At 35.4% G+C, this 26950-nt stretch overlaps 3 protein-coding genes and 1 pseudogene across 4 annotated transcripts; 1 reads left to right on the plus strand and 3 right to left on the minus strand.

Moving 5' to 3' along the window:
• Positions 1–2518: 2518 nt before the first annotated feature.
• LOC129877159 (cytoplasmic tRNA 2-thiolation protein 2) lies at positions 2519–7791 on the minus strand. Of its 2 annotated transcripts, XR_008763482.1 has the most exons (8): positions 7413–7791; positions 5839–6187; positions 5667–5753; positions 4899–5020; positions 4638–4716; positions 3823–4220; positions 3333–3463; positions 2519–2997 (listed from the first exon to the last, which is right to left on the minus strand). XR_008763482.1 is itself a non-coding variant. In XM_055952645.1 (7 exons), exons 1-7 carry the CDS (start codon positions 7763–7765, stop codon positions 3415–3417), a joined length of 1437 nt encoding a protein of 478 aa, XP_055808620.1. In that variant the 5' UTR covers positions 7766–7791; the 3' UTR covers positions 3095–3414. The 2 variants fall into 2 exon arrangements, 1 of the variants encoding a protein (XP_055808620.1); XM_055952645.1 differs by lacking the exon at positions 2519–2997 and having other exon boundaries at positions 3095–3463.
• Positions 7792–9582: 1791 nt separating this feature from the next.
• On the plus strand, positions 9583–12112 carry LOC129877302 (uncharacterized). The gene is made up of 4 exons (XM_055952785.1): positions 9583–9641; positions 10184–10563; positions 10942–11027; positions 11542–12112. Exons 1-4 carry the CDS (start codon positions 9597–9599, stop codon positions 11571–11573), a joined length of 543 nt encoding a protein of 180 aa, XP_055808760.1. The 5' UTR covers positions 9583–9596; the 3' UTR covers positions 11574–12112.
• A 183-nt stretch (positions 12113–12295) lies between these two features.
• LOC129877831 (cycloartenol-C-24-methyltransferase-like) lies at positions 12296–17238 on the minus strand (annotated as a pseudogene).
• Positions 17239–18292: 1054 nt separating this feature from the next.
• LOC129876158 (30S ribosomal protein S9, mitochondrial) lies at positions 18293–25578 on the minus strand. Its single transcript, XM_055951506.1, has 4 exons — positions 24895–25578; positions 22363–22803; positions 19001–19081; positions 18293–18787 (listed from the first exon to the last, which is right to left on the minus strand). Exons 1-4 carry the CDS (start codon positions 25439–25441, stop codon positions 18696–18698), a joined length of 1161 nt encoding a protein of 386 aa, XP_055807481.1. The 5' UTR covers positions 25442–25578; the 3' UTR covers positions 18293–18695.
• Positions 25579–26950: the final 1372 nt, after the last annotated feature.

The following is a 26950-nucleotide window of genomic DNA, read 5'->3' on the forward strand; positions in this document are numbered from 1 at the left end:
AAAAAAATAAAAATCTATTGTTGCTTTCTTTTCTTAACCAAGGGTAGAGTTAGAAGTTCACAGCCGAATTTAGTTGTTTTTTTCAAAAAATGTAATTGTATTAGAAAATTATTAAATATGTCTAAATATTAAAGTTACAATCCCAACATCAATATTAAAAGTGATTCTAAAATTTAGAACTCATAAAAATTAAAATTAAAATTTTAACTCTGTTATTGATAGTAACACGTCGCCCAAGAATTTAATTAGAATCCCTATATATACATTAGCCCTTTAATTTTCTTAAATGTGGCCCTACGTATTCAGGATAAATAATAATAATAATAATAGAGAGTTTTTAAAATATTTTTATTATCTGTGTAAAAGGAATCTTGTTCCTAAGAAATGGCCGGTTTTATAATTAGTGTTGTAACTTTCGTGTGGTAAGATAGTAAATACCTGGGAGCATTTTAGGCACGAACACTACAAATTAAAAGGAAGGAATTAACAATGAACCCGTCACTAAATATTCCTTGATATATAAATTTTTTGATAATCTATCCCTAAATTAAACAGAATTAGTCATAGATATTTTTTACTTAGCAACAGAATTCTTATTTGTTTTTGATCGTACTGAAATTTATAAACGGACCCAAAACGGATACCACACATTGGGTGAGAAAAAAAAGTTGGAAAAATTATTTGATTGAGTGCTTTTTAAAAATTAATTACTGATTTTAGCGATATTTTTTATTTATTACCATTTATAGCAATATATAGCAATATTATGATAAATCTATACTTGTATTAAAAGCGAATTATGCATACAATATAAATGTATTATAAGTGTTTGAAAATATATATTATGTTTGTGTAGTAAGAAACTAACATAGTGTATTATAAGTCTATTAAAATATGTGATAAATGTATTATCCATCTATAAAACTTGTATTATATATGTTTTATAAATAGTTCTTTGCAATATGTATTAAAACTGTATTATAAATGTATTATAAATGTTCAGTGAAATTATTTTTTTATTGCTATAAATGGTAAATATTTTCTTAATATTGTATATTTATGTAAGTTTCCCAAAAAAGTTTCTAATGGTGGCAACAAATTAATTAATAAACACTACCATTGTAATTATCGAATACACCAACTTTTTAAAACCCCTAGTCTGGAATATGTTTCAAGAACGGCAGCTGAATTAACTAGGATCTTATCACTTATGGGTCAATTTTTGAAAAATAAATAAATTATATCTTCTCAATTTATATGATGACTCACTTCTCTAATTAGTTATTCCCGAAAAAAATATACAACACATTTTACAATTTAACTTTAAATTTCATTTTACCCATAATAAAATAATTTATAGTCACACAAATATATATGACTTATTTTAAAATCATAAATTTCAAAAGTCCATTTTTTCTTAAACTCTGTAGCAAGTCAAACATACTACATCACATAAATTTGGACGGATGGAGTAACATATTACTTCAGTTTTCCATAATTTCTAACAAATAATAAATGCAGGCCTAGGAACTATATATAAATATTGACCAAAAATATTGCCTTCACCCAGTTTATAACTTTTTGCAATAATGGCCAGAAACAGTACTGCTATAATTATCACTCTCGTGATTATTACTATTATTATCAGCCATTGTCACACAGCATTATCACAATATTCACCAACAATCTCTTCTTATATTGATGATGATGAAAAAAATCAGCTTAATTTTCACTCTTGGAATAATGTTATGCCTCGTAATCGTCGACTGTTGAACGTCGAAGACGATGTTGTATGTGCATGTGATGACTGCGAGTGTGGTTGTAGATGTACTGCAGGCGAACTCAGAACTTGAAGTTGTTACTTGTTCTCAACGATCGATTTCAAACTAAAAGGATAAAGAGAGACAAAATAGTTATTTTCATCTTATATTTCTGTTGGTATCTTCTAATTCCTTAATCAAGGATAAATAAAACACAATTGCTTTCATTATAGTATGTGTGGAAATATTTAATAGGTGTTTGTGTGTCTAGACACCTACAATATTTCTTGTTTGTAATGTTACTTTGGTAAAATATAGAGTTTTTTTTTTCTTCTATTTTCTTAGAAGTGCCTCTTGATGTTTTTGTCTCTTTTTTCATTGCTTCTTCGATGAGAAAAGTAGTTCATGGATCGTCTTCTACCTCCACACAACATTGCTCCGTCAAGCTTTTGACTATTGCGGAAAATTCCCAAATGCTACATCCCGTAGATATCAAACCTTATCAAATGTGTTGCCATTTCCATTGAAGTAATATTGTGTCATTGGAAATTAAACCTTGGTAGTTATCGCTTAGTAACACTTTTAATGTTTAGCTTGATTAATTGTACTGTACAATACTTAACACTTCATATAACATAGGAAGCAAAGATGTTGGACAAATACACCCATTTTTACCTTTTAAAATAATACACGTTGACCAAGTTTTTGGAATACATTTCAACGATAACAGATTAGATTCTTTTTCACCGACAAGTGGATTTTAAAAATTAACTTTGACCTTAAAATTCAATTCAAAGTTTCTAGATTACAAGAACAAACAATCAAGAGCAGGCTGGCATTATATGCAATCATTTGCTAGAGAGACTTGTTAACAAGTAACCATTTGACATTGCCTTTACCCAATATTCTTAAAACTTTAATCAATGGCCAGAAACACCATAATTATCCTCATGGTTATTGCTTTTCTGTTGTACCATAACCACCAAGCTTTATCAGATTCACAACAATGGACTGATCAAACTACAAGCTTTTATGATCATGATGAAGAAGAAGAAGAGTCTCTTCACTCTGTGAAATTTCAGGAGAATATTTATCAGGATCCATGTGCTATGGGTTGCCCCAGTGAAATTTGTGGTTGCTACACTTAACCAGTTAAGTTTCTATGGCTGGTGTCTCTGTATTTCCATTTCCCTGTAAGTAATAAATTCCCCTCTTCTCTTCTATGAAGAGTGTGCAACTGTATTGAATAAAATGTAATGTATAAACTCTGTTTCATTAATTGAATTCTCATATTGATGACTGAAAAAGATGAAAAAATTGAAACATGTGAATCATCAATATCAATCAGCTTTTCTTAAATAGTTTACCACCACACTATAAAACAGATTGAACAACCAAACAGTATCTGACAGCAGATAACTTTTCTGTAACATTGTACCCCAGACATTATCAATAATATAGTGTATTGAGAAATAGGAACCACAGCAGCATAATATCAAGACACTTAACTACATCTTTCCATTTTCTCCTGCTGCTCATGGGCAACTAGGAAGAAACTATTGTGTAGCTCACCTAGTAGTGTATTGTGGCCAAAACACGATTTGCATATCAATGCAGCAAGCAGTTGGATGTTTTGCAAAACTAATCAGCTGGATCATGTTCCATCTTCATTGTCCGAGAGCAAGCAGTCTTCTATTTGCTCCCTGAAACCAAGGCGATTAAACTTTTATATCCAAGGAGAGAGCAAGATGTAAAGATCAGGTATCCTAAGTTTTAAACAGGGACGAGAAATGGTGATAAAGCCTATACAAAATTACAAACTAGTTTCAAAAACATCTCTAAAGTTGAAATGTTGAACCCTGGGGCAGCCCAAAAGGAGAAAACACAGGACGATATTCTCTAAGCTTTAACATTTAAAACTGAGCCAATAAAAAAGGCATCCATCTAAAGATCCATGACACTGAATTCGTAAATTCAAGCCCTTTGCGGCTAAAAAATGGTTTTCCAAGGCTAATGTGGCAGACAAAAAAAATCATGTGCTTAAGCAAATAAAAATCCATACCTTAGATGTCTCTGACTTAGACGATCACCATCCTCTGCTTGGGAAACCAGTGATGGTGGCAAGAGAGAAATGAAGTGTTCCAGAGATGAGGGGTCCTTGGGAAGAACCTGAAACTGACAACTTGCACAGCATGCAGCCCCAATCCCATTAGGACTAGTTTTCCCATTGTCAAAATTAATTGAAGTTCCAGAATTGGATATTTTCAGAGGACTGTTGCAAATAGGACAGAATGACTCGGGAGGAAGGGCATCTTTAGTTTTCAGGTTGTATTTCTTTTGCCTCCTTCGAGATGCCACCTCACCATTATAGTCATTGTCCTCTGGCATTCTATTGAAATGAAAAGGTGTCAGCTTTCCAGCTGTTCTCATGATTGTGCTTTCCCGGGAAGGGTTTTCCTCCTAAAACACAAAAGTAACTTTGAATTTCATGTGCAAGGCTTTCAAGTTGCAGTATCCATGACTAGAACAACGAAACATATAGGATAAGCTGAATAAAGGCAATTTTCAAAAGAAAAAGTTAGGAGCTCTTTGATATAGTAATTTATTTTCCTTAATAGTTTCCTTCTCGTTAAAGTAACCAGCAATCACCACAGCATTAACCATGAAACAAGGTCCAACTTTTAAAAGCATGTTTTCTAGGTAGGCTGAATCTATCTCAGCTACTGTGTGCAATTGTTATATTATAATATTTCAACTTTAAATTACTTGTATATCTAAAGGTTCCTTTTTTACAGGTCTTTTCCTTGCATTAAACACCAACTTCCACTGTAGATAGGACCAAGTCAACTAAAACCAACACAGTTAATCTGCTTTTACCTGCAACAATTTTACAAATGAGGAGATCAAGCCATTGATACCAGCACGTGTTCCATTAAAAACTTCTACAGTCATCAAACTGTCCTGGCAAAGTATGTCGAGCCCCACCATGAAGTAATGTTTTTGACGTACAAGGAAAGGGCAAAAAGAAAAGAAAGAATCAGATTCAGAAACTACACGAGATAACAACAAAAATAAGATATCAAAATGCTAAACCAAAATTAAATTTGTTTTAAATCTCAGATTTCAAGTGCAGCAAACCTGTCAAGGCTGCAAAGCATGCTCAACTCATGAATAGGACAATCACGGAGGGGAAGAACCACAGGTATCTTCCACCTTGCATCAACATACTGGATATCAGCAGCTAAAGAGTAACCTCTTCCCTGGAGAAAACCAAAATCTTTTGCACATTAGAGAGTTCTCTCTCTCAGTTTTTTCATCACTCTTTTGTTAAGTGTGTAATCAAAATATGAGAGATGACATTGGATTATACATAATAATGTATTTTTGTTGCACAATCTCAAAGTATTAGCCCATAGTCTTTGGTCTAGCGGTAGAGTGTAGTTTGTGATGTGTGGGTTAGGTGTACATCACGGGTTCGAACCCTACTGCAGATAAAGGCCTGGTATTTGAGTGGAGAAGGGTAGAGAGGCGCGCTGATCATCCACCAAGTTTCAAACCGTATGCCACTGGCCCTCAAGGATTTCTCGGCTATCAAAAAAATAAAAAATCAAAGTATCGAACCTCTTCTGCATGAATCATGGATAATTACGTTTTTAAGTGTTAATCTCTTCATCTATATGGAAGGGGATGGACCAAATTTAGGCACTTCACACTTTCATTAATCTATTATGATCTACTCCATCCCTTTAATCTGTTTTCATCTGGATCATGTCAAATTGAAGCTCTAAGTTCCAAATTTTTTCAGTTTGCCGGAGGACAAGCATTCTTCATTATGCATCCATGTGCATAAACATTTTCAGTTTTTTAGTAAAAGAAGAGAGCGAGTGGCTCATTGAATGGACCTACCTTGACAGTTGCTTCAAGTACATGACAAGCTATTCTTGACGTACACGTTCCTAGCAGAACTTTGGTATATCCATTCTCAATAGCCATCTGCACAGTAAAGCAACATGTATAAATAGGGATCTTTGTTTTCTCCTGTAAAGCTCAAGATCGTGATTATGTAAAGTCGCCAAACCTTTTGCAGGGAGAGCATGCGAAAATGCTCCAATAGATCTTCTTTTCCCGTGACATCACCAACAGCATTTATTAATTCATTCAGTCTATCTTTTGCATCACCAACTTTAGGCGAATAAATAGCCTCTGCTGAGACTACATGGAATTGTTTCATAGGTGGAGCCAAATCTGACACAATAAGTTTCATTTCCTCAATAGCTCTATCAAGGTCATCAGATGAGACAGCTGAAATGGTTTTTTCATCAATAAAAGCAACCCCAACACCAAAAACTGGTAATGCTCTATCTCTACTGGCATCATAGTTCTTCTGAGCTCTGCTTTGCATCTCATGTAGGAACTGCAGAGCCACCCTAGAAGATAAAACAAGTTGCTCAGAAAAGCAAAACACTAATGTAGCACATACCTTTTACACAAGAGTAGTTTTTTACTCAACATCTTTTTTTAAGTCATAAAAAGCAGCAGGTCTGGCTTAACTAACTGCTATGATATACGCCATTTGTTGACACACTTTGATGTTACATTCAATTCCAAGACAGGCAAATGCTAAGCTCACCAGTCACCAATATAGAGAAACTGCATCATGCTATTATTTCTAAGAGACCTACTTGTAGCCTTTTTTTCGGGACTGATTAGTAAGTTTTAACAGTGTGTTTTATCTATCTTTAGTCTTCCATATAAACACATAAAATTTAAAATGTAAATAAATGATTTTAGTAAGTTAAATAGATACACACACCTGAATTTTAAGATTTATCAGGAAAGGGAGGTAAATTCAAGATGCTGCAAGCGAGTCTAGTTTATTTACAAATTTAGTTAACTTCGAACTTCAAATATATGTTGCCTCCAAAATTTCGAATACAATCCAACATAAGAAGATATCAATCAACTGAGAAACAATAGGAAAAGGACAGGGAACACTTCAAGAAACCAGAGAATATATTAAAGCGTAAAGAATACATTGCATAGAAAACAGAGTTAGACAAGGTAATAACTTTACACAGACAACTCACAAGCTCAAACCACAAGTATGAAGTTTCTGTCACTAACGCAAATATGAGGTGGATACCCGATAATGGATTTTCTGGAAATACAAGTAAGAAACTTGGTCTTTATCTCTGAAAGAGACTCACACAAAGATACATCCCCGTTAATTGAGGCCAATCTTTCGACTCAGCAAGATGAAAGATCACATGCTTCTCACAAAACTTCCAACATATGCTTGATAAAGGTTCAAATTTTATTTTATTTTGATCAAGTTGACAAAGGTTCAAATTTTTTGAGAATTATATTGCATGGAAACATTTCAAACTACAGAACATTGCATTTTTAAGGCGTTGATTGATTTTATTTCTTTCACTGAATTAACAAAGACGGAAGATAGAGCTGGTCTTTACTACAGCATCAGCGTGTGCCAAACAATTAAACTGATTAATCAGGACCAAAAAGCAATAGGAAACTACACTCAACAAAATTGTTAAACCCTTAATCCTAAATATAATCTCGGAAGCAAACAGCTTTGGAAGTTAATAAAACAACTAAACAATTTACATATGACAATGAATACGTGAGAGGAACCTGGAACAAGTACCGCCAGAGAAGGCGACAAGAACGTTATCTGACGGCGAAATCAGAGCATTAGCTGTGACAGCAAGTCTAAACTTTCCAAATAGATTACTTCGGAAGCAATCTGCACAGAACCTTCCTCCATCTCCTCCACCAAAATTACCACCACCGCCGTCAGCGGCGATGGTTCTGTTAACCTTACATTTGAGACATATTCCATTATCCAAATGTTCAGTGCTCCTTCTACCGTTGAAGACGTCGTTTGAAGCTTCATTTTTCTTTGATAGCGGCGGCGATTCTTCTGCTCCGGTGGAGGAGTCATCTCTGTAACAACCGGACTGGCAGGCTCCTGAGTTACACGCCATTTTGGCTAGAAAGGAAAGTGTATTGGAGAGACCCAATTGGTTTTGTAAAAATTATATGTTGGGCCACTTTTGGGCCGGTAGAGAGTAGTAAAATTGTCAAAAATGGCACGGATTTCCAAATTGTGGTCATATTTTTAATATAGTATAGATAGGCTTGATTTTTGCACAAATAGGATCTTTTGATGCTACTATTTAAATTTCACTCTTGTTATAATAAAGATGTTGTCGTAAAACAAGCTAATTTAGCAAATTAATAAGAAAGAGAGATAGTAAAAAAAAAGAGAGTTGAGAGAATTTTAGTGTGTATTCAATTGCACAACACTGATGGCTATTTATAGCCAGTACAAAGGAAGAAAACGTAAAAAAATTGGGGAATAAAGTTGGGGGGACAAAGTTGAGTAGAAGAAAAAAGTGGACATGACATCCACTTGTACAACAAATGCAATAATATCTAAATTTTTATAAATTGTTGCAAACGTTAGATCACATTTTAATATTTTGTCTTGACCAATATATGAGCAAACATTAGCCTTGGTAGTAGTGTCTGTCAGACTGTAGTGGTGTCAATGGGACGGTTCGGCCAGTTAATTTTTTAAAAATATACCATACCAACCTTTTAGGTATTTTATAATACATAACCAACATTAGTTTTTTAAAATCAACTCAATCATATCGATTTTCTTTGGTACCGATTTCGGTTAATTTTCAATTTTTTAAAAACTTTTGAAGTATTATCTCAAAATACACCATGTTCTTGAAGAAACACTTCAATTCTTCACCAAGAAACCATGAATATAAAATCTTGTTGCCGTATTATTTAATCTAAAACTTTCAATAGGAGTGTTTCCATAGATTTTGTCGTATTGTTTTGGTGGAGTATCTTTTAATTTAAACCTAATTAATTAAAGGTCCTAGGTCAAGGACCTAGGTTGTGTTTATATTTGAAAATTATTATAAAATATATTTATATATTAAATTTAACATGAAAAAGGACAGTCCGGTGCACTAAAGCTCCCGCTACGCAGCCTTACCTTGCGTAACATGTCAGCAATTTTACCAGTTACTCCAAGACTCCCCTTCATTTATATATTAAATTTAACATATTTTTAATATATAAAATATTTTTGCAATATTGTATGGTTATTCTGTTCGATTTGAGATTTTTTAATAAATTAAAAAGACCATCACAATTGTTCGGGACGATTATACGCTTGAATAAAAGTCCACCATTTTATTTAAAAAATAATATAAATTAATTTGGTACAGTGAAGTTCGATCGATTTTTCATGACGGACATTTGCGTAAATCAGTTTAGCCCATGGACGTATAGAGTGACTATTGGGCCAAGGCCGATTTAATCATAGAAATCATCATGGATCCGAATACCCGAAACTGTAAAGCCCAAGTCTATAGATCCGGAAAACTTTAGACAAAAATTCAAATATTCCCATATCATCGCGCCATTTTCAAAAAAAAAAAAAAAAGAAGAGAAAAATAAAATCAACGTTTTGTGGAAGGAACAATGAAAGAAGCATTTCCCAGTAACGGTGAACGTGAAGTTGCTTCTGCTCTTCTCCTTCTCTCAGCCATATCTTCATCTCCTCTTCCAAAGTAAGAAAAATTCGAAACAAACAATTCAATTCAAATTTTCAGTTACAGAGTTGTTATTGATCACTGATCAGCTTGTGCTCATCTGAATTTCAGAAGCAATACTGAGATTTCACATAAGGTAGCTCTGAGTAATTCGAATTCGAAAAGCATTTCCTCAGCTTCCTCGATTTCGACCTCTGTTGATGGCTCGTTCGTGGAGGCTAGATCACAATCTCGTCGTATGAAGATGATAGCCGCGTTTCAGTATCAGATAATGAAGCTTAAGGTGATGATTCAATATTTTCGGTTTCACGTTGCTATTGTGCTTTTGTGTTTGTTGAACTCCTCTGTTGGTAGTTTTCATGATCTAAATATGAAGATCATTTAGCAAATACGCAATACTTAGTTGTGAATCTCCACTATTTCTCTAAATACAACTGATAATACTTTGGTTGGAAAGTTTGAGGCATTCTGTTGCAGTCTCTGAGAAAATGTTTGCCAGATTTGAATTTGCAATCTGCTATGGACTATGGTTGAGTAAATATTCATATGATGATACTTATATTAATGTTCAGTGGTTCAGATGGTAGCAATTCTATGCTGTTGACTCTTGTGATTGCTTAGAATTTTGAGCTTCATTCTTCCGATTAACGAAGTTTCATTACTCTGTTTCTGAGTTTTAGGATTTGAGAAAATTGATGCTTATTGTTTATTTTTCTCCAAGTCTATTTTACTTTCTGAATTGGAACGTTTAAAAAGTGAAACATCTTTCTTCGAAAATAGTTATCAGATCTTCGCATTTCAGATTTACATTGGAGATTTTTGCAGGTTGTTAGACAACGACGATCAAAGAGCTTCTTCATTCCCGATTGCCGGCAAATGAGCTCAGGCAAGCCAGCAGCGTCTACCAATTCTCGGACAACGTTTTGCAGGTCCACTATGGTTTCAACTTCAGCTTCATCGTCGTCTTGTGTGTCCACTGACTCTGTCTTCAGCGGCATTTCCAGCGCGCAAAGTCTCGCGGCTGATAGAGTGAGTCGCCGGCAGAGAGACAGTCTGTTGACTAAGGAGTTGAACCCAAATGCACCGCCTTACCTGCGCCGCCGAGCCGAAGCCATCTTGAGGGTGTTGTCCCATGGTTCCATTACTGAAATTAGGATTCGCCAGCTGATTGGCAATAGCCCTGACACCAGCAAAGCCTTAAGAATGTGAGCCCCTCTCTCTCCATCTGTTTCGTGATAGTGTTTGATTGAATACCAAATTTCAAATTTCGGCATTCAAACTTCTAAAATTTGATAGTAAATTCAGACATATAAGTTTAGGTTTTTTTGAAATAAAATTTATGTATTTGAAAATTAAATAAAAAGTAATATAAATCACAATAATTAACAATTTGATATATTTAAAAAGTTCAAAGAAAAATTTGGTTTGACTCTCGAAATTCCAACTGTGCCACATAAAATTGAGACATAGGAGTATTATATTTATTATTACAATAGGATTGTATCAAACACTTCTAAGAATGGAGAAATGATGATTATAATCTGCTGTTCATGTTAGAGTTATGAAGGATTCAAAAAATGCAGGATGCTGAAGCAAGGAAAGGTGAAGAGATCAGGAGCAGGGGGTCCCTCAGATCCTTACATTTACGTGGTTAATTTAGCTTTAGCAAGTAAGCATGATGCATTAACTCTTATCTGATTATAAGTCGCACTGAAAGTATCCTTTGCAGTTCTTGGTAGTTCTTTTTCTTTTGGCTGTAGATTTGAACTACGTACTCTTCCTCTGATTCAATTTTTATGACTTTATTTTAAGAAATCTCGAAGTATATGAATTTCTTCACTAATAATGTTATTCTACATAACTAGAGAGGAATTCATCAAATTCAATCGATTACTTAAAATTTAACCATTGACGTGACATTTTCACTACTAAATCAATATCTTAAGTCAAACACCGCGTTATAAAATGAGGAGGAGGTGGAGGAAGTATTAACTTGACTCTTGAGTTGCTACTTCATATCCTTTTCCTTTTCAGTAGAGTTCATCCTTTTTATATAGAACCACTGCACAAAAAGTAAAAATGTATCTGCAAGTTTACTTTTCTTTATGTAATGACTTATTATGGCGGCAAACTCTCTCCAATAGTTTGAGCAAAATTCAGTTTTTTTCAATTTTTTGCTGCAGATAACACTCAGTCAGCTCTGAAACAGGTGTAAATCAAGTTACTTATTCATATGGAATAAACAATTTTTGCGCAAAACCACTTGAAGATTATATTAATGAGATGAAGTTGCTGCCCAGCTTTCTGACCAGGTATGCTCATTGTTAGCCAAACGTATCCATGCCAAATGTGGAGTTGTTTTGTGTCTCTTGCACTGGTAATGTCAGAGAAATGAATCTTTGACATGTTCGAAAACTTGGTATTATCTGTGTTCATATATGTTAATGCTGTGGATTTGTTGTCTTTACCATTCTGGAATAGATGTCATAATATTTTGTTATTGGTCAGAATATATGTATGCAGCAAGTGAACCAAATATCTTGTTTTTTTGGGTCACTGAGTGGTTTTTACTTTAGCTATATATGAGATTTGATTGCCGTCCTTTCATACTCTTCATGCTGTTTTGCCAAACCCATCATTTTACTAGGTGACAATGTCGGTCGATTATAGTAGCAAACATTTGGCAGTTTATATTCATTTTGTGCTTGCTAAGTTACAAGAGCATTCATAGCTTTTTGCTGACAATTTAGCTAAACTTACCAGTTGATTCAAGATGTTTTGGACATTTTCGATACTATTTTCTTTTGATTTTCTGTCATTTAAATCGTCCATCTCCATCACTTGTAGTTATTTATCATTCATTGAATGACTTATAAAGGACCACTAATATTAAGTTCATTTGGTTCTTTGCTTGCCTTTAAGAGCATTGGTGCTTGCTGATAAATTAACTAAACTGATCTTTCTTCACATTGATAGATGATATTAAGGAACAATATTTGTCTTGATGCGTAAATATACGTGAAGTGTATCTTAAGGATAAATGTTGGTGCATATTGTATTTGCAATAGTAAATGTGCTCCTCTTATAATTTGCAAAGTTTGTGCTTAATATGAATAAAAACTCTTCCACATTTTCACCTCGAATTTTTCCTACCGATATGCCCCCACCAACCCCTCCTCTAGGAGGGAAAGAAAAGTGGGGGTGGGACCGTGTGTGTGTGTGGGGGGGGGGGGGGGGAATCTAAATGTCAGAGACAATCAAAATACATCCTTAACCTTTAGTAGATTGAGGAGGAATTAGGTTAATGGATCAGTCGCAGAAGGTTTCCTCGCCAAGAAGAAATACATTGGAGTGAAAATGCCTTCCCTGCATTGTCCAAATTGGTGGAAAGATTACTACCGGACCCAAAACTTTTATAGAAGAAAGCATTTACATAATGCAACCAGATGCCGATAACCTCAGTTATGTTTCAGCTCAACAACCAACATCGCTGCTGCATTAAGTGCATGTCTAATGAATATGAGAAGTGATCACTGGAACAAAATGTGTGATCTATTTGAACAATCTATGGACTATTGGGCGCTCACCAGTATAAGTTATCTGGATGTTGTCAAGGCCAACAAGCTACAAGTGAAAGATACACTGCTGAACCAGTTCCTAGTTTGTCGTTAACATAAGCTTAATGACTTCATTATAGTTCACTGTCAAAAGCTGCACTAAATTGGCTATCATTTAGCTTAGTTTGGATATAAGCTAATACTTAAATTTTCCACAAGGACTTCTTTAGCTTCAGTATCTAGATGGAATGTTGAGGGTACTTGGCCAGATTTTCAGATTAAATGAGAAGAAAACACGTCATTGCATGTCAAAGAATTGCTCATTAAATGTGTTATTTCACAAGCATTTTCTCCCTGAGGCCACTTATTTTTTATTCTCTTGGACACATTTATTTTACGTCTTCATACAAGTCTAGTTGGTCTATCATCAATCAATCTGTCCATTAAGTAGATGATATTTTTAGGGTGTTCAACTTTCTCTATTTGTTAAATAAGAACAGAAAGGCAGAGAAAAAAAACCAAGCAGATCTCACTTACTTTCCACCTTCAACAAGTGCATCTGTAGCTTGCTCCAAGATGGCTTGAACCTTTTGGCTTCCCTCAGAGGCGAGGCCAACTCGCTCTAATATTTTGACCTAAACAGGAAGAAAATCCAGGCAATTTCAGTAATTTGACATCATTACATTTCCTTCAAGTCAAAGGTTAACAATTAATGAGATAAGGAGATGAAAATTTAATAATAAAACAGATCGATCGTTCAGATAAGAATTGATAATTGGAAAACAACATTCGTAAAGTTGAAGTCTTGAAGACATGTCATCTTACCATGTTTCTGGTGAAAAAGCATCCAAAAGCTGTCACACGGACATTACTAAAGGAGAAATGACTTTTATCCGGAGGCAAATACTAAGGGAGAGGAAAGTTGATAGCAATATCCTTGTCCCAAATAATCTTTTGCATGAAGTTGAAATACAAAAAAGAAAGAAAATGCTATTGGGAGATCCTATAAGGAAGAACAAAGTCTTGGGATATATTAAAAAGTTTCTAGGAAATGAGTTGGAGCAAGGCTTATATTATGGTTTTAAAACTTGACAATACGTGCTACTTCCGATCATAGAGTAAAATAATAACGTACTGTTACAAACGGCGGTTCACAAGATAAGAAGCTCACCTCAAAAACCGCATGTTTCAGAGCTTCAATGCACTGACCCATTGATCGGATATCAGGAAGTCCATTGCCAAGCTCTACCTCACGCTGTTTTGTATGATCTAAGTTTGTTGTTAGCATAAAAATAAAGAAAATAAGAAATTTGAGTTAAAAAGGATTTGATACCTTGATTCTCCGGTGATTCAAATTATTAGGATCAAAGAAATCGGTGATACACCATTCATAATTAGCAACATATTGGCCAGGCTTCAACAGTCGGAATATTTCCTTGTAGCAATCAAACTAGTCATCCACAACATATTGTGAACATGATCAGTTATAGATTCTAAAATTCAAGTGGATCAAAGAGTTCTAGAGTAAATTCACAATAACGCCATTAGGCATTCTGAAAGTGCGAACCACGTTTGGGGCATGACATGTAGCTTCTATGGCAAAAATTCCATCAAAACTGTCGTCAGCAAACGGCATACTCATGAAGTCTGCCTACATTTTTTAGAAAGCGCGCAATGAGAAAAACACTACTCTTTGATGGTAGAATAAAATTTTAAGAAGAGTCACATTACCTTCACATAATTGCAGGTGTTGTCAACTCCGCCAATACAGTTTAGTTCCTGCAAAGCAATCAATGTAATAAATTGAAATTAGTTCCTGCCATGACTTTTAATACAGCATTTTGATGGACGTAACATCCCCAAATTCCCCCCACTCCCTCTCGTCCAAAAAAAAACAATATGAAGTAAGCGGCCATACACACGCACATAAAGAACTTACTTTTCCTCGCGCTACTTGATATTCATTGTTGTTGATTCCAGTAACATATGCACCACTATAAGAGGTAAATCATATTAGGTAAGTGTCTGGAAATGAACAAACCCATACAACGGTTGAGAAGGATAAAATAATAACGATTTCAGATTAACTGTGCAATGTAGATCTGTTTTAGCATCGATGGTAAGTAATTAAAGACGGAGAAGTGCTCTTCCTTACTACTAGCTAGAGACTTCCCAGTAGTATGTGGCTCGGAAACAGGACTATATAAACATTCTGAGCATAAATGTACAACTAGATTTTCAGACAAATACACATGCTTTACAATATTCTAATAGCCATACCAAATACAGAGCTGATCTTTACGGCTTTACCAAAATCTGGCAATTTCTCTTAAGGGGCCACCAATTCCACATCCAACATCCAAAATCTGTCAACGGAACAAGGAATTTTCATCATATTCCACTTGCTAAACGAGAGCTGAATGACCAACTTGAAATAAAATAAAAACGGAGAAAGAGTAGCAGAACAAAAAGAAATCCATAATACTCAAAATACAAAAATAGGATCGACATAGACAATGAAATGCACCTTTTGTCCTTGCTTTACCCCTAATTGCAGAGCAAGAAAATGTTCATGACGTTTAATACTTTCTCGAAGTGATTCCTCTTTCCATCTGTTATAAGTAAGAAACTACGATAATTGCTAGTCCTCTTTTGCTGATTATTATGGGCTTCTGACCATAAGGATCATTTGAAAATAAGAGAACAAAGTACCTACCTAGGAGCAAAATGGAAAGATTCACCCCAACCATACTAATAAAAGCTTATTGCTAGATCATAATATTTGTTAACCTATAAACAAACAACATATTGTATGTTGTGAATTAACGACTGAATTTTGGGATGATTGAACTCCTATATAAATGCCACAACGAGGATACGCATGCCTAAACTATCAATACAATATCAAAATCCCACCGGCAATGGGCTAAGGTAGACCACTCACTACCTTGTTAGATGGACACGAGGGGGTTCCATTGAATTCCCTTCATCCGAAAATTATACAGTGTAAGTGGGGCTAAAATGAATTCATTTTGTTGCAAATATATGAATCGTCGAATAACCTTGACATAAGGAAAGATTCCAGTATATTGATAAAGGGGTGCAAACAATAACAACATACCCAGTGAAATTCCACAAGTGAGGTCTGGGGAGGATAGAATGTACGCAGACCTTATCACTACTTCATGGAGATAGAGAGGTTGTTTCCGATAAAGGGGTTCAAAATTTGCTTCAAATCTAAGATGTGATATACTTATGTTTAAAATCCCCTTACTAAATTTTTTGGCTCAACCTCTTGCGTGTTAGTTCTTTAACTCTTTGATTATATCTTCTTCAAATCTTACCATATCAATGTAGTTAGCTTTCCTCTCTTCGTCCGCTTCTCCATCACATGCATGATATTTTTCGTACCTAAAGTAATTTATAACGCGTCATTACATGTGAAAAAACGAAATACATAAGCTTATTAAAAATGAAAAAATAACTAGGTTGCAAATTAAAGAGCCGTTTGTCCATATAACTTTTTTTCTTTTTTTCCCAAAAAATGTCAAAACATTGTTTGTTTATACATTGGATTTATTTTTTCAAGATGATTTCTTTAAATTTAACCAATTTTTAAGTGAAAAATCTTTTCCACGCTCAACATTTCAACTTCTTTTCAGTTAAATGCATATCCAAACATAGCTTCAATTTTTAAGTATCTTTTTTCAACTTAACTTTAAATTCAACAAAGAATGTGTTTTTTTTCTTTTCTAACAACTCTTTTAATTTCAACTTTCTACCTGACATGTTTAAGATCACAAGATTAAAGAATAATTTGATACATCCCACATATCTTTAGTTTAACCACAAGATTCAATTATTTTTTTTTACTTTTTTAAAACTTCCTATCAAGTCAAAACCGAAAAACAAATTAAACAAAGGGATTAGTTTTTTCAAATATCACTTCTTCTTCTTTTTTTTTAATGTCAAACACCTACTCAAAACAAAGAAAAGACTAAATGCAGCATAATATCTAAGTAATGCAAATACAATTGTGAACAAAATGTATGATGAAATACATGCAGTTTCAGAAACAAAATTATCATTAAATTTGAAGGTAATAAAAAGTATGATGAAATGATTGGAATAAGAAATTTTACTTTTCAATGGCTGAAAGTACTTCCTTCTTCTCAATTTTGCCACCAACAGCAGAAGCCAGATTCAATGTTCCAGATTTTGACATCTAAAAAAAGAAAAAAAAATCCATCTTCAGAATTACATTTACATATAAAACTTTCACCCAAAATTGTGAGTCAAAACAAAGAGTAATAGTGAGCACAAAAAAATATTACAATTAAACTAGTTGTAGATAAGAAAAATTGGGACAGCACTGAAATTATGTTGACTTCCCAACTTCGGGGCAGGCCCGATATATAAATTCGGAGCAGGATGGTAAATATTTAGAAGATAATATTATATGGTGTTACTTTTAAAATCGAATCGAAATTGGTAGCTTGAAGCGAATTTTTTTTACTGATTTATTGGTGATGGGTTATTAGTTTAGCGGCAATGGGTTATTGGTTATTGTAAATATCTTGAATACAATCGTAAAATAAAACTATTTTGTTAGACATAAAACTTCTACAAAACTGAATGATTTTTGGTATGACAACACTAAGAACTATATTGAAATATCACAAGGTATATTTTTAAAATTTAATAGTTCTAATGGGTTAGCTGGCTAATTGTACCCTGCGTCCGTTAAGTCATTAATTATAAAGTCAAGCCACTGTCCAACCGTTAATCTGATACCAATAAAGCAATACACCTATTTTGTGGTTAAATTATCATTACGGTTTGATTTTGAACCATCCGAGGTTAAAATAATTTTATTTAAGTGACTTTGGGCTTGAGCAACTCTTGGTCTAAAAGTTCGTTTGAATGGACTTATAGCTTTGGGCTTATAGATCTATATGTTTGAACCAAACTGAAAAACATCCTAGGTAACGACATTGCCAATATAATGTCCTTTGATAAATCAGAACGACACAGGAAAGACTGACATAATACCCGTAAGAAAATAACAAACTCAAGAAATTGTCCAATTTTATTGTCCCTTTGGAAAGAGGAAACACACACACTTCTGGTATAATGCATCTTTCTGTACTACTATCTGATAATATTTACTAACAAGCTGATGACATGGAGTTGAGTATTGCTACAACAAACCTTACTCCTACCTCACGGACGTATTAATTGTGTCTAATCATGTAGACAAAATATGCTGCAACATAATACCCATGACATTAGGGGGCGTGCCCATTTTACAGAAATTGTACTAACTTAGCCAGAAACAAAAGTTGCAAAGAGAGCAGAGAATCATCAACATAATAAGTCAAAGACATAAGTGGCTACTTTTTATCCATTTGATGATCATGTATCCTTTCATAGTCGATTCATTGATACAAGGCAACGCCCGATAATTGCACAAGAAGAAAATAAATATTTATTACAATCGAACTACCACACAACTACTCGACTGGAAACTGAGACCAAACATCTTGATCAAGTGTAGGAACGAATATTCTCAGTCAAAATTTGACAATGTAATTTGGCTAAGAAAGCAAGTCTCTAACAATTCCTAAAAGACTAAAGCTCAGCCAACTCTGAATATTCTGGGCAACAAATTCTGTATTCCATAAGTAAAACAATGACTTCAAATGGAAAATTATGTGATTGATGCCAAATCCTTCGGGATGCAAATTGCTGCAACATTCAAGTGTTAGCACCATAACAGATCAACGCTTGACCCATTGGAAGCTCTTTCTTGCTTTTGCTTTGCCAGGTTTTTTCCTCTCCACAACTCTCGAGTCTCTCGTCAAGTAGCCACCTGCAAAGACAATGATAAGCAGCTTTGATCATAGAAACCCAATTTGCATACATTTGGGATGCAAAACAAGTGGAAGTACATTATAACAATAACCAACATATACATCTTTGAACTTATCGTGATAGGAAAGAAGTCATAGATTTGACAAGCCAAGAACCCTAAAAAAACCACATTTAGGTGAGGCAGTACATATAGCACAACTGTAAGTATTACCTTCTCTGAGGGGAGGCCGCAACTCTGGGTCCCAATTCTGCAATGCCCTGCTGATACCTAGCTGAATTGCACCAACTTGACCTGATTTGAGCATATCAATTTTCCAAAACCACATATAGAAAAAAATTTAAGGCAAATTTTTGAGAGCTTAAAAAACATCAACTTAATGATAAATAAAGAACACTCTACACACATTGAGAGTTGGGAAGAAAGAAGTTCACATTCCTACCTAATTCTGGGAATATAAAGTAGTTCTTTTTATCTTTCTTTTTTTTTGGGGAATGATGGAGAGGGAGCATGGTAAAATCACGAGGGCATACATAGGCCAATGCCCAATCACACAACTTTTTGCCAAATAAGAGGGATCCAACAAGAGTAAAAGGTTGATACTATCATTAAATATTTGTCAAATAAGGAAATGTGTCATTCTTTTTGGGACTGACTAAAAAGGAAAGTATGCCATACGATTGGGACAGAGGGAGTAGTTATTTAAACCCAAATAGCTTAAGGGAATAATCAAGCCGAGTGCTCACTTAGTTTCTCTTCCGCTTCAGTCTTCATAATTATTAGTTCAGGGATCACTCTCAAAAGTAACATTATACTATTCACCAAACTAGATGAAGCAAATATGACGTTAATCTACAAAGTACTCTCAACTAAAAGCATAAAGAAAGCAGTTTAAAATACAACTATAAGAGAAAGAACTGCCAAGTTTCAAAATATTTAAAGATATTTCATGCATTTCAAAACATCAAAAAATATTTCATGCAGTAAAAAAGGGAAGTGTTTCAGTCTAGTGGCCACTTTGGCCCTTCTCAAAAGAAAAACATATGTCAGGCAGTAACTTGCCAATATCATATCACCTCTAAACCTTTTATTCGGAGATTTTAGGGTACAACATGCTCGTGCTAAGTTAAAGAGAACACCAAAGAGAGAGAGAGAGAGAGAGAGAGAGATGAAAGTGAATAAGGCATGAGGTATAGGCCTAGTGAGCAAGGAGCAGAGAACACATTTTTTTCTTTACCATCTTTCACTTTCCTTCAATTCACAGGCTCAGAGAAATGGCTCCCAAGCTGCTGATTCTTAAAAGGCAAGAAAGGAGAAAAATAGTCTGTCCCTATGCTGCTGTTTTTAGTGCTGCTTCCCAGATGAGCTAAAAATATGTTTAATCGATCCAAAAACTGGGAAGAATTGTTTAAGGATCCTTGAACTCTCCATAAATAAATGAAATGGTTGGAATCAATGTGTGTTTCTCTGTAAAATGTGCACTTTTTGTACAAAGAATTCATCAAGCATGAGGAAGAGAGGGAAAAAAGAAAGAACGAAAGAAAGAAAGAAATGAAACTGAGCAGCCACTTGACCAGAAACCAGGAACCGCATAAACAGAAGAAATTTATTGTGTGAAAACGCATAAACAAGCTTCAAGAAATATGGATATAACACCACGGAAAAGGACTCCACCATTGAGCTCTCCTAAGTCTTCTGCGGTTCCAGATCGTTCGATTACTGGGTCGAGAGAAACAAATGAAACTGAGCAGCCACTTGGCCAGAAACCCATGACTAAAAATTTCATGTCACCCACCATATCTGCAGCTTCCAAAGCATCAGTTCCAATTAGAAATAAAATTTTGGCAGAAAGGAACAAACTTTCCAGCTCTTGTGAAAGCCTTCCTCACAAAGTCTCAAATCTTGGGTCTAAAACCAGTTCCCTAAATTCAATCTCGCGGCAGTCTGAAAAATTATCCATTTCTTCGTAGAATTATGCCTCTGAATCCGATGATGATCAAGAAAACATCTCTGTTGTTGATTCCTCCTATAAGCCATACGACCCTCTCACTAATGACCTCAGTCCTTGGCCTAAGCATCTCCATTACCAGCCCTTGGCCTAAGTACTTCTGCAAATGAGCAGTATGCTGCTCATTCAAACTCCAAATTTGAGCTAGTACAAGCTGACTGAGCAGGAAGTATCGGAGACAGCATCAAAAGGAGCTGAAGAAATAGAAACCAACAATCTTGACACTGAAATAGAGTCGGAGAATGTTGAAGTCAAAGAAATTGGACCGACCAACGCTGTTATTAACATAGGAATTTCAGTAGCTTCAGTGCTTTTGGTGGCATCTTTGGTTATAATCTATGTTACAAGTAAACCAAAAGCTTCTATTGAAGCTCCTCAAACTGAAACAGCCAACAACCTAGTTATTGTTAGTGTTGAAGGAGAACTTTAGAGCGGAAAACTGAAACTTCTGTAAAGTTTCATCTTTGCAAGAAGCCAAGAACAACTGAATGATACCTCGGAAAATCGCAGGAGCTCTCACCTTGAGAGAATACCTGTCATTGGATCCATTACGCAAGCTTCATCTTTGTGTAGACCAACGAAAGAAGCTTCAAAAGAGATCAGCCACAGCAGCGCACCAAAGATTGAACTACTAGGTGAAATGATGGTTGGAGAAGTCAGGAGCTCCTCCCTTAGAAGCAGTTAGTAAAACAGCATGATTGAAGCAGAAGGGAGCAACACTAATTTATCTAAAGGTGTTTTACCTCCTGCTCAGCCATCTGTTGGGGAACATAATATAGCAGATCCTCCATCATATGGAAGCTTTACAGCTGAAAAAGAGATCTTAAAGAAAAGGGTGGAGAAAGATGGAGAAGAGGTCCAGAAAGTGGTATTGACGACTCCGGTTAGAAGATCACGTCGAATTCAAGATCGTGTTGGCATGTCTCCTGAATGAATATCTACCGTGGGAGTTTTTGTTTGTCTAGTGGAAACAACATCTCTGTCGTTTCATATTCTTTAGTCTTCTTTCAGATCAAATTCTAAGGATTATGTAGTAGTGTATCAAGAGCAAAGGCATTAGAATTGTAACTTGTATGAAATGATTGATCTTAACATTCCATAGAATTCACTTATCTTGATCAAAAAAAGAATTCATCAAGCATTAAGTATAGGCCTAACAGTTAAAAGGACAGTCTGATTCATAACATAGTAACATACTGTTTAAATTTCCTATATCCTAAGTAACATACTATTTAAATTTCCTATATCCTAAGTAGTACACTGAAATTTATGTCAATAAAAATAAGGGCTCCGACTCCCACATAAAACAACAGGTGGTCTTAATGCAGTTGTCGAAACTACGCAGTCGCCAAAACCTCCTACTTTGGCATCTCCTTGTTTGATTACCGTTCTAGACTGCACCCGGTAAGAAATACAAGCAAGAAAACTTCATAAAGGAAATGGGTACGATGTCATATTCTTAAAGATAAACTGGCAGCAACTATTATCAGATTAGAGGGTGGAAAAAAGAAATTATTGGTGAAGGTACCGATGAGTGCAACTCATCAGCATGCATACTGCTGTTTACCTGACACACCCCCTCCTTTTACAGTACATCTCACGTCCCACATGCCCAATGTCTTAGTTTCAGTAAAAGGTCGAAGAAGAACAGCCCGGTGATCAAGCATTGGGAAGTATACATCAAACTCTTTGTCATTCACCATAAATTTTCCACCACCTGGTTCAACCCAAACACGGGCTATACTACACTTCCTCCTTCCTGTCCCATAAGCCCTTCCCTTTTCATCTACCTGTTTGACTCGCGCCTTGGCTACTTCCTCCTGTTTTTGGCGCTCAATGTCAGCTCTGGTTGACTTCCTAGTATTTTTTTCATAACGCATATCTTCGATTTCTCTTAAAGGAGGAAGTCCTTTAATGCCATCCAGGTCTCTCAGCGCAAGCAAACTGTCCATCATTTCTTCCGTGATTCCAGATGCCGCTATTAGATCTCCAAATGCACGATTAGGACCTGGAACCAAAGGCACTTTGTTAGAAAATTCCTGAAACAGGATTAAGGAATAATTGCTGCAATGAGAAGAGGTGCAGTATCAAGTTTTGCATAACCAGTACGAGAGCATGTACATGTACTGGTGACATCCCTCCAACTTCCCCAGACATATTCTTTCTCAAAATCTCTAACCTTTAGAAATTGAAATGCACTTGACGGAGATAATTTTTTATTGCCAAGTTACTATAACACAGACCTAATCAAGAAATAGCTACAAATCCTATAACATATGTGTCAAGAAATATCAAGTTTTCCAAACAAGAAAAGCACAAATGGAGTCAAAAAATTATCACTTCAAATAAAAAGAAAATTGGATCAAACTCATTTGATTATGAAATAAAAACTTGACTAACACAATAACAACAACAACATACCCAGTGAAATCCCATTAAGTGGGGTCTGGGGAGGGTAAAGTGTACGCAGATCTTACCACTACCTCGAGGAGGTAGAGAGGCTGTTTCCGAAAGACTCTCGGCTCAAGTGCCTCAAATCCAAGTTAAAAAATAAAAATAAAAAAATGAAGAAAGCATGACAGTTAAGAAAGTCTACAAGGAAGAAATAATAAAAACCATAAAATAGTGTGATAATAGAAACATGATACACAACATAACACGCTCGACCTCCCCTAACCTTCACCCCTACTAGCCTTCTACCTTACGCGTCCTCCAATCCTTTCTTTCTATTTAGGGTCATGTCCTCAGTAATATGGAGTTGCGTCAAATCATGTCTAATCACCTCTTACCAATATTTCTTCGGCCTATCTCTACCCCTCCGATGATCCCCTACAACAAGCCTCTCGCACCTTCTCACTAGGGCGTCAATTCCCCTCCTTGGCACATGTCCAAACCATCTCAGCCTCGCTTCCCTCATCTTGTCCACCATAGAGGTCACTACTACCTACTCCCAAATAACCTCATTCCTAATCTTATCGCTCTTAGTATGCCCACACATCCATCTCCACATCCTCATCTCCGCAACATGTATCTTTTGAACATGAGAGTTTTTGACTGGCTAGCACTTCATCCCATATAACAAAGGCGGTCTAACCACGACTCTATAAAACTTATCTTTAAGTTTGGGTGAAACCTTCTTATCACACAAGACTCCAGAAGCAAGCCTCTATTTCATCCATGCCGCCCTAATGCGATGTGTGACATCATTGTCGATGTCTCCACTATTCTAAAGTACGGACCCAAGATACTTAAAACTTTCTTTCTTGGGGATAGGTTGTGTGGCAAGCCTCACTTCCACGTCCACTTCATTTACCACATCACCGAATTTGCACTCCAAATACTCTGTTTTGGTCCTGCTCAACCTGAACCCTTTGGACTCCAAAGTCTGTCTCCAAACCTCCAACCTAACATTAACTTTGTCTCATATCTCATCAACCAATGCTATGTCATATGCAAATATGATAGAAAATATAATCAAGCCAGTCATAAAGTAAGTGCCACTTGGTTTGGGAAATTGTTGTCAAATTTTGGAAAGTTAAAGATGTTTTGTGGTAGCATGACTATTTGAGATTGTACTTAAACTATCCGATAAAACTTAAGAGGGTGATTGAGCTGAAAAGACAAATTTGTTACATTATTGACACCAATAAGTCAAAGCCTGCTTAGGTAATACTCTCCAGCCTTGAAAACTATCAGACAGCAATATGCACCTACAGCAGACTAGAGCTCCTAGTTAATCTCCTACCTTATCTCAAATTCTATACTCTAGAAAGACTAGAAAGCACGACAGTTCAACCTAGTCATTTGCTACTCAACAGAGACACCATCTAATGTTAACAAATCAAAGGAAACATAATAGCATAAAGGGTGCCTTTTCACAGTGTTTTTTAGATTAAGAGCATAGCTGAAAAGTTGACACCTTTGCAAGAAAAATGAGCTGAAATTTTACCTTGAGAGAGCATGACAATTTAGGCTAGTCACTACTCAACAAATAGAACTGAAATGAGAGTAAACATCAGACTTCACAACCAAACTATAAAGCACAAATCTTTCAAGATGTAATATGGTAAGTATCGCGGAAAAATAAGCTAGAAACTACCTTTAAGAACCCCAGTAAGAACTTGCTTTTCCAATTCAAGCAGTTTTTTCTCCTCAGTGTTATCAACTTTAGCCTCCTCTTCAAAACCCTTCATTTCAGTTTCTACCTTTACGTCTTCTCCAATATCAAACACCCGTTCTCCTTCCCCTTCAACATCAAAACTCCAAGTTTTATACCCTTCAGCAGTGGCCCAAATCTCCTCCCCACCACCAACACCACCCTTCTCTTCACCTGCTTCCTTAAACACATCACCACTCTCTTCTTCTCCTTTAGCCCAACCCACATCATCCTTTTCTATTCCCTCAACACTTTGTAAGTCTTCGTCGTTGAACACTGATTGTTCGGTTTCAGAAGAGAGTTTCCACAAATCAGGATCCGGATTTTTGCCATTGCTGTTGTTACTGTTGTTGTTGTTACGGGTGGAGAAGAAATGGGAGAATAAATATGGTTTAGGGGAAATGGGTTTAGGGTTTAAGAAGTGGGTTTTGGGGGAAATTAGGGTTAACAGCCTGAGATGCGAGGATTTAGAGATGAAACGAGAGAGCATTGTGAACACAAACAGAGGAAGAGAAGGAGAAGCAGAAGGAGAAGTTTGGCTTTGTTACAATCTGAATTTGACTGCTATGGTCGGGAAGACAAGCTGATGCTTCTAATGGTTGTACTTAGTGCAATTGATTTTACAAGTATAAATAATGAGGTTAATACTATGCAATTTACCCAAAATAGCAATTAATAAGCTTTTGTTATAAAATAAATTAACTTAGAAATTTATTAAGGAAAGTCGATAGTAAGAGAATGAGAGAATTGAGATGATTGAGAGAATTTCTTGTGTGTTCTTGTTGTATAAGCGGAGAGAAAAGTAAAAGAAGGAAGAAAAATGAGGAAAAGGGGAAAGGGACGTCTATAGTGGACATCCACTACTTTCATAATACTCTCTCTTGAATGTCCACGTGTAGTGTGTCTCATTAAAATTTTTACAAGAAAAATATACATAGTAGTTATTCTGAACCTCCATAGATATTGTGCCTCGTTAAAACCTTATTAGGAAAAAACCTAATAAAGAAAAAAGAGTACACACATCTGATAATACGCCTTGAGTGCTGCCTTATTATAAACCTTGCTAGGAAAATCCAATGGGACAAAATTTAGATTAAGAAAAAAGAGTGCAGCGTGTATTATATTCCCCCTTATGAAGACATCATTTAATATCTCGAAGATGACGCATTCCAATCTTGTATCTCAATTTCTCAAATGTTGAAGTTGGCAATGCTTTGGTGAACAAGTCTGCTAAATTATCACTTGAATGAACTTGTTGAACATCTATTTCACCTTTCTTTTGAAGATAATGGATAAAAAAGAATTTTGGTGAAATGTGTTTTGTTCTGTCTCCTTGTCTTCATACAATATTGTTAGAGCGTCTCTTGTCAAAGAAAGGTCACACGTTTCTTGAATGTGTTGAGTTATTGATCTTAACCAAACACATTCTTGACTTGTTTCATGAATGACTATTATCTCTGCATGATTTGAAGAAGTGGCAACCATAGTTTGATTTGTTGAACGTCATGATATAGATGTACCTCCACATTTAAATAAATAGCCCGTCTGCGATCGACCTTTATGGGAATCAAACAAATATCCTGCATCTGCATAACCAATCAATTCTGACGTTGGTTTATTTGAGTAAAACAATCCCATATCTGTGGTCCCTCAGAGGTATTTGAATATATGCTTAATTCCATTCCAGTGTCTTCACATTGGGGAAGAACTAAATCTTGCTAACAAGTTTACTGAGAAAGTTATATCTGATCTAGAATTGTTGGCAAGATACATTAATGCACCAATTGTACTAAGGTATGGTATTTCAGCACCAACAAGCTCTTCATCATTTTCATGAGATCGAAATGGATCTTTATTAATATAAAAAGATCTCACAATCATTGGGTACTCAATGGTTGTGCTTTATCCATGTAAAATCTTCTTAAAATATTTTTTGTATATGTTGATTGATGGACAAATATCATATTTGCAAAATTTTCAATTTGTAGACCTAGACAAA

This window comes from Solanum dulcamara, chromosome 12, assembly GCF_947179165.1.
Source record: "Solanum dulcamara chromosome 12, daSolDulc1.2, whole genome shotgun sequence".
Lineage (NCBI taxonomy): Eukaryota > Viridiplantae > Streptophyta > Magnoliopsida > Solanales > Solanaceae > Solanum > Solanum dulcamara.